This window comes from Helianthus annuus, chromosome 15 (assembly GCF_002127325.2).
Source record: "Helianthus annuus cultivar XRQ/B chromosome 15, HanXRQr2.0-SUNRISE, whole genome shotgun sequence".
In the NCBI taxonomy this organism is placed as follows: Eukaryota; Viridiplantae; Streptophyta; class Magnoliopsida; order Asterales; family Asteraceae; genus Helianthus; species Helianthus annuus.
The window spans coordinates 32206844-32220921 of record NC_035447.2 but is presented as its reverse complement, the minus strand read 5'-3'; the positions used below and the strand labels follow the sequence as shown (position 1 = coordinate 32220921).

The following is a 14078-nucleotide window of genomic DNA, read 5'->3' as shown; positions in this document are numbered from 1 at the left end:
TATATTAATAATAAATATAATATATATATATATATATATATATATATAATATTTGGACAAGAAGCTGATCAAGGCACTAGCTTTTTACTTTTAAAGGTTATAAGTAGCAAATACAAACTTTGGGGTACAATTCAATTCTACAAATACAAGTTCAAATATTCATAAATGTATGCACACACAATAACTTCGAACATAAAAAAAATATATATAGATAACAAGGCTGAAGTTTCTGCTGGTAATTTCTTTGGCGCCACTTTACTTCCTTATGAACCCTCTTTTCGACTGCAATTCCCGAATAGCTTTTAATATCATCATGAGCCAAGTAAAAGATATATGGGCACATAGCTACTAAAAAAACAATGGAAAAACATAGGGTACTAAAATATTCTTAGTAAGCTACTAAACAATTTATTGGTGAAAACGTATACCAGGGACAGATAACACACCATACAGACACACAGGCGATGAGCCATTTAACTTATATTCAGGCTAAATCCTACACATGAATGCACGGCTCGACACTTATGAGAAAAACTCATAGTTTTTGGCTTGAACAATGATTGATCTTAACCCACCAATAGGTGAAACAATCATCAAAGCAACTCTACAGATCTGAAATTCACAAATTGACGTTAAGAAGTGACTAAAATGTACCATAAAATATTTAAATGTTAGATGATAGAATAGTTTTATACCCAATTAGTAAACCAAGACAAGCTCCACTTTGTCGGTTTAACTATGGACAGCCACATTACGCAAGGCAACTGAACGAAAAAGAACAAAGTTAGAACCGTAAATCAGGTGTTTATGTAGAGAGTATTAGGAAAAGATGACGTTGCTTACAAAGTATGTTGTCGGCGCGAATGCAAAACCTCCAAAAAATGCAAGTAGTCCACTGAAGAATGGGAAGCAAATGCCTACGAACATCGTTAATGCTGCAGCCAAACAACAAAATTAATAGGTTGCGTAATCCCCTACAAATCATAACTAATTATCGGTATGTATAATCTAGCTTGCTTACCAACATATATATTCCTCGTGATAAACCGAAGCATGAAACTAGGGGTAAACTTCAACTTCTTCACCAACAGTGTTTCAATCATGTCGAAGACCGGCATTGCATAGACCTACAGGGCAAAGAATAATATTTCAGATAATATTAATAATAGTAAAATGCCATTTTCGTCCCTGAGGTTTGGTCAGTTTTACGACTTTCGTCCAAAGGTTTGTTTTTCCACATCTGGATCCAAAAGGTTTGAAATCTTGCCGTTAACTCCACCCATTTTTCCGTTAAGACAGGGGTATTTCGGTCCTTTTTGTTAACTTAAAGGGTAATTCGGTTTTTTTTCACTTTATGTGCAAGCATTTAGCATAATGTACAAGTATTCAAAAGACCGAATTGCCCTTTAAGTTAACAAAAAAGACGAAGATACCCGTGACTTAAAGGAGAAAAATGGGTGGAGTTAACGAGCCGGATGAAAATGGCAAGAATTCAAACCTTTTGGATCCAAATGCGGAAAAACAAACCTTTGGACGAAAGTCACAAAACTGGCCAAACCTCAGGGACGAAAATGGCATTTTACTCTATTAATGATGACGTATAAACTTCACCCGTAGAGTTAATTACTCACCTGGTAACTACCGATAATGTGAACCACAACGAACAGATTAGCCATGGCGATTAGCCACGTTGGCTTATTTAGACTAATAAGAATATTGTCCGAAACTGCGTTTCCGTACATCCAGTAGCCAATAAGAGCAACCGGGAAATAGCATAATGCAACGACTATATACGCAACGGTCACACCTTTCCACATGGGACCCTTTGACGGCTTTTCCGGAGTTGATGGTATTGTGGCTTGGATTTCCAACACCACGTTGTGACCCGCGTACGCAAATGCCACATCACCCAGTGCACTAAAGAAGTTGAACACGGTGCCGGCTGTGCTCTTAGGTTTGTACCCGTATTGTACGTCTGGTTGTACACCCTTTTTTATGGCGGCCGACCATGCAATAGTGGAGTAACTGAGAGACATGACGGCTGCGGCCAACGAGATTCCCGAGATCGAATTGAAATTTGGGAGATGTGATAGAACAAAATGCACAGAAGCAAAGATCATAATAAAGTATGTAAGTTTGATGTCTTTGCAATTTTCGTCGCAAACTAAATCATGAAATTTCTGCAATGATAGTCCTCCAGTGACCATATAAACAATGTTTAGACTAACTTCTACAATCAACTGTTGCGGAACAACGATATAAAGACCGAGTTTTTCCCCGAACGCTTGCTGCCCGAGCTCGTGGTACCTGTCAAATCGTTTCCCGGGTACAATTTCGTGCATCTCGACCATTTGCCATAACGTGTATAGCGTTATAACCCATGATATTATTAAAACCGTAACACCGGGACCCCTGAAATTCTATAGTTATGGTTTTATACATTATAATGGAAAAGTGATGCTAAAACGAGGGAAACCAACCATCCGAGTTCCGACATTGCATACGGGAGACTGAGAACACCGGCTCCAACCATCGCGGTGACGTTGTGGAAGGCAGAGTACCACCATTTTGCGTTTCTGGATGAGGTGATCGGAAGCCAGGCGTCGATGGCTTTCTCCTTTTCAGTTTTGTCGTCAACCTGTTTATATCACCGTTAGAATTTTCAGTTATACCTGGTTTCAGGTCTGACCGGCCGGTCTGATCTGGTTCTGTGAACAATATCTTTAGCATTAGGGGTCATCGGTTGGTTTTGCGGACATTCGTTTTTACCTTTTTTTGAAACGTGACGGCTTTTTCCTTCAAACCAAACTGAACAATTTAGTTTGCGGATCCTTTTAAAAACCGTCTGGTATCAAACCGGAGCAACTGATTGCTTAATCCTAGCTATATGACAATACCAAGGAAACGTTACAATATTACATAGCATTAAACTGCCAATGATCTCTAGATCAAGTGGTGGAAAGCTTGCATTTCTCTTGAGAGATGCAAGTTCAACTCCCACCCACTTGGTGCAGAGTGAGGCATTGGTGGGCAATGATAGGAGACCCAGGAAAACCTGGGTTCGATCCTTGAGCCAAACGGGTTTTACCGGTAATTTCACTATCGTGCCTACGGGCGGGTGAGTTACCGGGCTTTCTCAGGAATTGGTGGTAGACTTGGGTTACTCTCGGAGTACTCCGTTTGGTCCAGTGGGTACCCCGGGAGTGCTAGGGATTGATTCTGTTGACCGTTCAAAAAAAAATTACATAGCATTAAAAGTCTCTGTTGTTTTATAATTATTTTTCTTTTTGCATACATGTTATTTTGCTTTAAAAAGCTATACATGTGAGTTAATATGTTATAATGCTATAAAATCCTAGAACTTGTTTGACTTGTATGGATGAATGGGTTACACAGGTAGAGTTCATGTTACAGGTTTTAAGTGTGCCCGTGAACCCTGTAGGCAACCATCCACATGAGGGTGGTGAAGGGAGGGACCGAATTGGTAGAAAAACCTACAATCCCTTGGAGTTATTATACAATTGGAAAAAGAAGTAGAAAAAGGGAAATTTGATTCTTCGTCGCCGCCGTAACAAGTAGGAGAGAAAATAGAATTCCTTTCTTCGTCTTTACAAAAAAAAAAAAAAAAAAAAAAAAAAAAAAGAGGATGTTGTGACATGTTCATTAAAAAAAATCCTTTTGTAGCGAATGATTTATTAAAAAAATAGACACCCTTGAGTCAGAAAAATATAATAATTTGGGAAAACGACAGGAATTGAACACGTGCATGGTGTATTCGCAACAACTTCCTTGATCCACTTGGCTACATCTGCCGCTCTGCTATTATCTAGTATCAGGTTAGAGTTTCTAACCCGTCAAATTATCACCCTTATAACCAATCAATTCAACATCAAATTAACACGAAAACATGTAAAAAAAAAAAAGATAACAAGGCCAAGTAAAACCATTATAGCCATGAGAAATAAGATAACAACTCAAAACATATAAATACATCAAGAAAACAACAAGCAGGTTATTCAAGTTAACTTTTGAGTATAACGAGTTATCGACATGGTAAACTCGACACTAATTTTTATACAAAAGTAGATGGTTACTGATAAAGAGGAGTCAGGAGGAGATACCTTGTCGTTATATTGTTGATTTTGTGTGTCCATGGTGCTATCGTTAACCATTACGACACAAAACCTTGATAAACCGACTAGTAGCAAACAAATGACTGATCGAAGGGATTGTGATATGAGATTTGGGTTGGTGCTTAGATGTATATTTATAGACAGAGATTAAGCTATCTTTCAAACACGAAAGTCAATAACTTATCTTGGTCAACTTTATCAAGTTTAAGAATCCAATCACAATTATAAGTGTCACAGTTAGATAACTTATTTTATCAATAAAAAAATTATATGGTCATATTAGTTATTATTATATTTTTAGTTAAATTGTAAAAAAAAATCCAGCTAATAAACTCTGTTGCAGTCATTGGTATAGCTGAAATAAACTCACTTGCAGATGTTTCTTTTGTTTAACATCATATCCATCCAATTCATAACCTGCCCAAATATACATATTTAGCTATAAATGGAAACTTTTAACTTAAATTTAGGGAATTATGTAAACTGAATTCCCCCCTGAGTAGGTTGGATTAGCTTCCTAAAGTAGAAGAAGTCAGAACTCAGAACTCATAAGTATGTTGCTAAGTTGAGGGTACATTTGGTTTAAAAATACAGATTTGAGACAATGGGGTTTCTACAAGGGAAAATTACGAAATTGTTGGTTGACCAATAGTGTTTTCAATTTTGTCACTCTCCTGCGTCCTTGGAAGGACCACTGAGCTTCGGAAGAGTCCGCATGTTATGTTGATGCGTTCATGTCCCTAGAAGCTGACACGTGTCCCACATGTTTATGGGAAGAGTCGGTGACTCTTCTGAAGCGTCGGTGGACTCTTCCGAAGGAGCGTGATACATGGACTCTTCAACATGATACGCCGACTCATCCCATGCTCAGTGGTCCTTCCAAGGACGCAGGAGAGTGACAAAATTGAAAACACTCTTGGTCAACCAACATTTTCGTAATTTTCCCTTTCTACAATCTTGTTTTAAGAGGCGCGCTAGTTGGAAAACACCTAATGTACTTCTTGGTCAAATTTAGGGTCTGTAGGAGGCGGATATGTAAAACAAACCAAAGAGATGAAAAATTACGAAAGATTTGCTTGATATAAAGGTTGATATGTAAAACAATTGATAGACGGAGCTTCTGGTCGTAAATAAAACTTATTTGGTTGTACATAGAGCAATGCTTGACTCTCGTGCCTCACGCTTTTTTAAACCATGTTACCTGTAAAGTCAAAAGTCCTCGATACTTTTAGAAAACCAATATCGATCCTCATCATGTTATTAAGCCTATACCCATAGTGATTCCTAACTGCAAAACAAACGCCACCTAAGTTGCGTAATATGGGAATTGAAGAAAAATAGGTTCTTGGTGTCTCTTCTAAAAACAGTGGAACTATAAGTAAAACATTTCACAATAAAAATAATGACTATAGTTAAAATATTTAGACAAGAAGCTGATCAAGACACTAGCTTTATATCATAGTATACAGGTAGCAAATATAAACTTTGGGGGTACAATTCAGTAATTCACATCTACAAATACAAGTAGAAGTATTTTTAAATATATGCACACACAATAACTTCAAATATGAAAAAAAAAATATAGATAAAAAAGCTGAAATGCTTGCTGGTATTTTCTTTGGCGCCACTTTCTTCCTTATGAACACTCTTTTCAACAGTAACCATTCCCGAATAGCTTTTGGTATCATCATGAACCTTTTCACTTATATTCAGTCTAAATCCTACACACGAACATACAGCTTGATGCTTATGAGAAAAACTCGTAGTCTTTGGCTTGAACAATGATCGATCTTAACCCGCCAATAGGTGATACAATCATCAAAGCAAGTCCAAGTATAATACAGATCTGAAATTTATGACGTGACGTTAATAAGTGATCAAAATGTACTAAAAATGTTTCTTTTGGATGTTAGATGATAATAGTTACATACCCAGTTAGTAAACCAAGACAGGCTCCACTTTTTGGGTTTGACTATGGACAACCACATTATGCAAGGCAACTGAACGAAAAAGAACAAGATTAGAACCGTAAATCGGGTGTTTATGTAGAGAGTATTGGGAAAAGATGAAGATGCTTACGAAGTATGTTGTCGGGGCGAATGCAAAACCTCCAAAGAATCCGAGTAGTCCACCGAAGAACGGGAAGCAAATGCCTATGAACATTGTTAATGCTGCAACCAAAAAAAGAAAGTTAATAGGTTGCTTAAAAATACATAAATAGCTGTGGCAATCTTAACGTGTTTATTAACAAATGGGTCGATTAGGGTGTGTTTTATCTTACACGAGTCAAATGGGAGCATGTCAAATGATTTAAAAGTCAGACAATGTCTGCTTATTATGCATAGAACCTCCTAAATTGTTTTATCTGATCGAACATGAAACTAGGGTGTGTTTGACATACTAGTTTGCTTACCAACGTATATATTCCTCGTGATAAACCGCAACATGAAACTAGGGGTAAAGTTCAACTTCTTTACCAATACGGTTTCAATCATGTCAAAGACCGGCATTGCATAGATCTACATAGAAAGAATAATATTTAAGATAATATTAAACAAGGATAATGACCGTATTAACTAAACTTCACCGGTAAAGTTAACAATATCTCACCTGGTAACTACCGATAACGTGAACCACGACGAACATATTAGCCATGGCAATTAGCCAGGTGGGCTTATTTAAACTAATAAGTATATTATCTGAAACTCCGTTTCCATACGTCCAGTATCCGATAAGAGCAACCGGGAAATAGCATAAGGCAACGACTATATACGCAACAATCACACCTTTCCACATAGGACCCTTTGATGGCTTTTCCGGGGTTGATGGTATTGTGGCTTGGATTTCCAACACCACGTTGTGACCCGCATATGCGAAGGCCACATCACCCAGTGCACTAAAGAAGTTGAACACAGTGCCAATTGTGCTCTTAGCTTTGTAACCGTATTCTACGTTTGGTTGTACGCCCTTTTTCACAGACGCTGACCACGCAATAGTAGAGTAACTGCATTGTGAGAATAGTGTTAGGAATTAGGGGTTGTTTGGAAGACTCGGTTTCGACGGCTATAAAAAGTTTATTTATAATGGTTTTGATATACAAAAGGTGTATGATGTAACCCAAAAAATAAAGTCGTGTTTTACATCGATTGGAAACTATAAAACCAATACCGGTTCCGATAACACCGATACTAGTACTTGATATTGTTCGGTTGGTACCGGCTTGGTTCCTTACTATGCCGCCATTTCGAATACAACTCCGTTTTTTTATAGAATTTATATCCAAATGTCGAAAAAAATTAAACACAAGAGCGTATTTAGTGGGTAAAAAGTAACCATACGTTGCGGCAGGGATGTTAAAGTTTGTAAGGCTGACTTTTGACGACTATATAAAAATAGTTTATTTACAATGATTTTTGGTAAACAATACTTGTATGATGTAGCCCAAAACATAAAGTTGTTTTTACATCGACCAAAACCATATTTAGGCGGCGTTTGGGAGTACCTGAGAGACATGACGGCTGCAGCCAACGAGACTCCGGATATGGAATTAAAATTCGGAAGATGTGACAGGACAAAATGCACGGAAGCAAAGATCATAATGAAATAGGTAAGCTTGATGTCTTTACAGTTATGGCCGCAAACTAAATCATGAAATTTCTGCAATGATTTTCCTCCAGTGACCATGTAAACAATGTTTACACTAACTTCTACAATCAACTGTTGTGGAACAACGATGTAGAGACCGAGTTTTTCCCCAAACGCGTGCTGCCCGAGCTCGTGGTACCTGTCAAATCGTTTCCCGGGTACCATTTCGTGCATCTCGACCATTTGCCATAACGTGTATAGAGTTATAACCCATGATATAACTAGAACTGTAACACCGGGACCCCTGAAATTTGTATAGTTTGGTTTAGTGTTTTACGCGTAATAATGAAAAAGTGATGCTAAAATAAGGAAAACTGACCATCCAAGATTCGACATTGCGTAAGGGAGACTTAGAACACCGGCTCCAACCATGGCGGTAACGTTGTGGAAGGCGGAGTACCACCATTTTGCGTTTCTGGATGAGGTAATCGGAAGCCAGGCGTCGATGGCTTTCTCCTTCTCAGTTCTGTTGTCAACCTGTTATGTATAACACCATCAGAAATTCAGTTATGTACTTGGTTCCTAGTCCGACCGATCTAGTTTTGAGAACAGTGTTCTTAGCATTAGCAGCAGAGCCGGCTCAAAATATTATTGGTCCAAAGCGGTTAACAAAATTAGGGCGTTTTTCGTAGAAAAAGAAAAAAAAATGTTTTTAGGAATTTCAGGCCTTAGTGAAGTGGGGGCCCAAAGCGCTAGTTCGATTCCATTCCCCCTTGAACCGGCCCTTAGGGGTGTTCGGTTGGTTCAAATTAATAAAACAGGCCGATTTGATCATCGTTGGTTTTACAAGCACTCTTTACATTTTGAATTGGCGGTTTTCTCCTTCAAACCCAATCGAGCGATTTTACTTGTGGATTTGTTTAAAAAACTGTCTGATATTAAACTGGACTGGTTCTTAGTTATATAACAAAACCAATAACAAAACAAGAAAGTATTACATTATTACATAGTATTAAAAGTTTCCTAAGTACTGGTGTAATTTTTTATCTTTTTGCTCGACGTTACATTTTCTTTAAAAGTTTGTACATGTCAGTTAATATGTTCTTGGTGGATCTAAAAGTTGCGTGTGAGCGGATCAACCAAACATGTGCCAAAAGTAACAAAAGTACCAAACCGTAACTACTGTTTGGTCTGTTTCGGTTTCAATCCTTGATATATTGGTGTTGGTTTATAGAGACTAAAAACCGTTTTTAATGGTTTGATTTTTGTTTAAATTAAAAACCGTCTAAATCGATGCGAGTGTGTTTGATTACTGTTTAAACTAAATCGATACAAGGGTGTTTGATTTACTATTTAAACTAACGGTCTAATAAATCGATGTGAGCATGTTTGCACCTTTCGAGATAGTTTTGTGTGTTTGTTTTATAATAGCGATACCAAATTTTGGTGGGTTGTATCTTTCTAACGTCTAAAGCTTTTATTTTCTATAGAAGATACATTCCTCGAGTTTTATTAAAGGAGAGAAAAGAAAGAATTTGGATTTGGATTTGGAAGGAAACAACTTTTACTTGTGCTCTAGAGTTTTATTAAACATTTTTTTAGTTGGGTGACTTGTGTCATATCTAACCTTGTTTAACATGCTTAATTAAACATGACTATCTGTTAACCCATTGAACTTGTGTACTACAACTTTTTTACAACCAATCAACTTGTTTGACTTGTTTAGGTGAATGGGATACACGGGTAAAGTTCAGGTTACAACTTTTAAGTGTACTCATGTAAAAGTAGATGTATTTGACATGAATAAACATAAGGGCCGTTGTGTACATCTTCAACCCATCAATCGACAAGACTGTTACCCTTGAAACCAACCTACCCATTTTCAATTTTTTTTTTCAAATTAAAACAATAGGAAAACATGTAAATAAAGATAACAATGCCAAATGAAACCAGAATGTTGTGTGTAGTGGATTGTCTGGCATGCTAGCCCATAGGGGTGCCACACTGCCCCAAAGAGGTGTCATAGGGGCCTTTAAGGGCTCGGGCGTGAGTGTGGCAACGAGCATGAGTCCTGAATGTGTGGATTTTTGGAGCCAATGAAAATAAAACGAGTGTCATGGGATGTTGCCGCATAACACACACTCTAATTAATAGCTATAAGAATTAAGATGGCAACTCAAAACATATAAACATCAAGAAAAAGAAACCAAGTTTTTCATTTTAACTTATGAGTATAACGAGTTGTCGATATGGTAAACTCGACACTAGTTTATATACAAAAAATAGACGGCTACTGAGGAGGAGGAGGAGGAGGAGGATGTACCTTGTCGTTGTATTGATGATTCTGCGTGTCCATGGTGCTATCGTTAACCATTATGACACAAAAATCCGATAAACCGACGATTAGCAAACAGACAACTGATCGAAGGGATTGTGATCTGAGATTTGGGTTGGTGTCTAGATGTGTACTTATAGACAAAGAGATGAGGCCATCTTTCACACATGAAAGTCAATAGAGGTTGCCGTTTCCACGAAACCATTGTTAAGATACATCATGTGCTTTGCTGGGTCAACTCTCTCAAGTCTTAAGAATCCAATCACATTCATCGATGTCACAACTATATAATTTTTTATTAATAAAAAACAATTATATGATCATGGAGGTTATATACTTATATTTTAGTTTACTTGTAAAAAATCTAATGGTAATTATGTTTTGTCGTTTACTGTAAAATAAGTTAATATCAACTGACATTTAAATATTATATGTTTATTAAATTGATCCTTTTTTACACCATGAATAAAACTTTTTCTTTATTTTAGTAGTTATATTAGTAGCAGTGACGGAACTAGAACATTAATTCAGGGGTATCCAAAAAAAGAAAAAAAAATTTACCGTGCAATCATACAATATTAAAAAAAAAAACAACAATACATAAATAAAAGTAAAACAAATACCTAATAGATTTGTCCTCTTCTTTTTTTTCATAGCTTGAAATCGTTCTATCACATCGTCATCTTTTACTTCACTTAAAAAATTCTTTTCAACTGCACAAACCATAGCATTGTTCAAGAATAAAACTAATCAAACTAACCAAAGTGTGATGACTCGACGTGGCGAACGTGCTATTGCCAAAGTGCCAATTCTTTTCGAACTGTTCGATATTCAACTGCCATTAACAATAAGTAACAATATTCTTAAAACTAATCAAAGTTTCCTAAAACTAATCATTAATCAAAGTATCAATCAAACTGAAACAATCGAAAAGAATTGTTTACAATCAACTAACAAACCTAATCAAAGTAGAACATTAACTAATATTCATAAAACTAATCAAAGATGAAAGTATCAAACTGAAACAATCAACTAACAAACCTCCTGCGACTGCGAATCTGCTGCGATGAGTGATCTGTGTTCGTGTTCAACAACAGCAAATCTGCGAGACTGTTCGAGACTTCGAGTGTTCTGTGATTTCTGTTCGAGTTCGTATAAAAGACTGCGTGACTTCCGAGTTCCGACTTCGTGACTTCGTGTTCGACAACAACAATTCAGCCAATTCTGTTCCTTCCCTAACTGTTCGTGACCTTTGATTATCCGGTGCATTCAATCTGCCGCCCAATGCACTGTTGGGTTATTAACTTATTATTTTGTTATTTGGGCTAACTAGTATTGGGCTATCAATTGGTTATTTGGGCCAATATAATCAGTATTATTTTGGCTTAATTTCAGTTTGTAAAATTTTTTTTGAGGGGTGTCCTAGTACTTATTGAGGGGTGTTCTTAGTATAAAAATCGGAAAAAAAAAAATTTTTTACGCTAGCGGATAAAAGTTGAGCCGTAGCCCGGGCTATGCCTCGGACTACACTAGATCCGCCCCTGATTAGTAGTATTTTAAATTTAAATGGAAACTTAAGTTGATACTTCATATTTCAATTTGGTATTTGAATATACTGGTTTGATGTTTAATATTTTGGTTTGGAATTGAATATTTTAACTTAATATTTCAAAGTACGTTTAATATTATTTACTATTCTAAAATACTAGTTATTATTTTAATGTTATTTATGTGTATCCTTAATAATCCAATAATAATATGTGACATCATAACATGTGGGAACAAAAATGTTTCTACGTCAATTAGCAATATCAAATATCAAGTGTTGGATGATGAATATGGGCAGGAGAATAAATGTAGCGTCCATAAGACCATCCTCATTTATGACCTTTTTAATAGGTTGATCATGGGTTTGTTTTAAAAATAAAAAAAAAGTTTAATTTTCTTTATGAAGGGGCGTGGTTCTAAATCCGTGCCAACTAATCAGATCGCAGGCGGAACCATACTCTTATCAGACTAATTTGGTAGCTTTCCCAACCTCGCGTCGGCTAATCAAGTGTAACCTAGGCCGTGCGCGAAGGCAGGGCCAACACAGGACCAAAATTGACACTTAGCTCCTTGGATGAAAACGCCTAACTTCCTGGACCTTGCGTCGGCTACACGGATTATCTCTAGTGGTCGCGCGGAAGAAAGAAGCGCAGGTAAACCTAGGACAAGTACCAAAGGTACAAGTGGCATAGCAGTGGACCAATGGGCGTCCAACATGCTGTATCTGATCATGCTGCACGATTAACAATCGTACAGGAGACAAGAAGGTACACAAGGACGCACACGTGGCACCAATCAGCGTGCGCCGACCACTGCTCCACGATCTCTACTTAGCTGCTGATGACAGTCCAGACAACAAGGGTGACTATCAGGACATTTGGATCCATTCAGCGTGCGCCAGCTATCCTCTCGCCTAGAAGCACCAACGGTCGCGGCAGAGGAGACATAATGGATATTCCTTGTTGTCGACTACAGGCCCAAGGCCCATCAGCCCATCTCCTTGACAAACCACTCCGACTATAAATAGTGAACTTCACCTCCAGGTTTAAGGATCGCTCTCTTGCTCTCTCACTTTAATCACGCACTATTATCCTCAAAGCATATACTTATTCTCACGCCGGATGGTGGTTACGAGGAGAACCCTCCTATTCCCCTCCTCGTAACGAGCTTAACGGTGTGTTTAGTGTTTTGTAGGATCACCATCACGACAGCTTGGAGAGACAAGAAAATTAACCTTATTTGTCGAGGCACAAACCACAAACTAACTACCAGATTAGTTTGGTGTTTCTTCACTTCACAACCTGGTCGCTCAAGCAACCCTTGCAAGAGGTTGCCATGTTCTTTTGCCACTTGTCAAGATTGGATCGGTTTCATCTTCCAATTTTCTTTTTCATTTTATCTCTTAATTTGCAATTGCTCCAATAATTTAATAACTCAAATGATTTATAATGTATAAACTTAATAAAGAAAACTAAATACACCGTATTTCTTAAAAAAATTGTCAACATTACGATAGAAACTTTATTAAAAATGGAGTTCGTTCGAAAAACATATATATTCTAGTATATTATATATATTGACGGTTTAACTTTTTAATTTTTATATTAAAAATAAATAACTTTTAATTGTTTGAAATAAAATAACTGTTTCTAATATTATTATTTTTAATACAACAAAAAATAACCATGTGTTACATTTATTTAATAAAAAATTAGGCTGGGTTTGGTTGTGAAGGTGTGTCAAAAATTGACTTGGGTTGTGCTGTATATGTGGAAGAGAGAGAAATTAGTTTTTTTATTAAAAGTTGAGTTGAGTTAGGTTGTGAATAAGGCTAAAGGGTGTGGGGTTATGGTTGAGACATGATTTGCCACCTAGGAACATGAATGAAAGGCTACACCACCCCATTGCTTGATCCACCATGGTTCGCATGGATTAAACCATGGCAACCATGATCCTCCTTTCCATTTTTCAACAAATCATTTCATTTTTCTTTAGACATAGTTAAATTAAAATAAATAAGGGGCTAGTGGTTTGGGTCATGACCACACCCTTAGGGTAGTGGTTTTGGATGGTGGATTAGAGGTGGGTTACATGGCACTGACGTGCATGGTCATAGTGGTCATGAGGGTCATGACCACACCCTAGAGCCTAAGTAGGGGCGTAGGTGTCCCTACAATTATTTTGCCTAAATATTTATACAATATATAAATCAAAGTAAAGTTTGCTATCACTTTAAATCTTAAAGTTCGTCGGGCTGAGTTGTGATTCTTCGTCCATGTTTCATTTATCTCGTACCATTATATGTATATATTGGTCTTTTGTTTGTTAAACAATATTTAGTTTTTTATATGTAAGAAGAGGTCTTTTGAATGAATGATTTTTTTTAGTTTTATTTGAAACTATTATCATTTGACCCGACCCGAATCGAATAGCCGATCTGACCCAAAATATAACGATAGGAAAAAAAATTGGATCTC

At 37.0% G+C, this 14078-nt stretch overlaps 2 protein-coding genes across 3 annotated transcripts; both read right to left on the bottom strand.

The window, feature by feature from the left end:
• Positions 1–81: 81 nt before the first annotated feature.
• Positions 82–4213, bottom strand: LOC110911196 (lysine histidine transporter 1). Of its 2 annotated transcripts, none has more exons than XM_022155797.2 (7): positions 4122–4213; positions 2481–2638; positions 1632–2412; positions 1022–1127; positions 844–935; positions 696–764; positions 82–612 (listed from the first exon to the last, which is right to left on the bottom strand). In XM_022155797.2, the coding sequence occupies exons 1-7, from the start codon at positions 4170–4172 to the stop codon at positions 523–525; spliced, it is 1347 nt and encodes a 448-aa protein (XP_022011489.1). In that variant the 5' UTR covers positions 4173–4213; the 3' UTR covers positions 82–522. The 2 variants fall into 2 exon arrangements, with proteins under 2 accessions (XP_022011489.1, XP_035839916.1); XM_035984023.1 differs by lacking the exon at positions 4122–4213 and adding an exon at positions 2770–3533.
• Positions 4214–5567: 1354 nt separating this feature from the next.
• LOC110911195 (lysine histidine transporter 1) lies at positions 5568–10293 on the bottom strand. Its single transcript, XM_022155796.2, has 8 exons — positions 10042–10293; positions 8098–8255; positions 7636–8022; positions 6744–7137; positions 6547–6652; positions 6213–6304; positions 6065–6133; positions 5568–5979 (listed from the first exon to the last, which is right to left on the bottom strand). Exons 1-8 carry the CDS (start codon positions 10090–10092, stop codon positions 5881–5883), a joined length of 1356 nt encoding a protein of 451 aa, XP_022011488.1. The 5' UTR covers positions 10093–10293; the 3' UTR covers positions 5568–5880.
• Between the last annotated feature and the right edge of the window lie 3785 nt (positions 10294–14078).

Excerpts from the sequence above, each read along its gene's own strand:
- LOC110911196 (XM_022155797.2), bottom strand. The coding sequence starts at position 4,172 with ATGGTTAACGATAGCACCATGGACACACAAAATCAACAATATAACGAC. Across the intron at positions 2,639-4,121 it reads ATCAACAATATAACGACAAG|GTTGACGACAAAACTGAAAA; the intron begins GTATCTCCTCCT and ends TGATATAAACAG. Across the intron at positions 936-1,021 it reads CACGAGGAATATATATGTTG|CATTAACGATGTTCGTAGGC; the intron begins GTAAGCAAGCTA and ends GTTTGGCTGCAG.
- LOC110911195 (XM_022155796.2), bottom strand. The coding sequence starts at position 10,092 with ATGGTTAACGATAGCACCATGGACACGCAGAATCATCAATACAACGAC. Across the intron at positions 7,138-7,635 it reads GCAGCCGTCATGTCTCTCAG|TTACTCTACTATTGCGTGGT; the intron begins GTACTCCCAAAC and ends CTCACAATGCAG. Across the intron at positions 6,134-6,212 it reads TCGCCCCGACAACATACTTC|TTGCCTTGCATAATGTGGTT; the intron begins GTAAGCATCTTC and ends TTTTTCGTTCAG.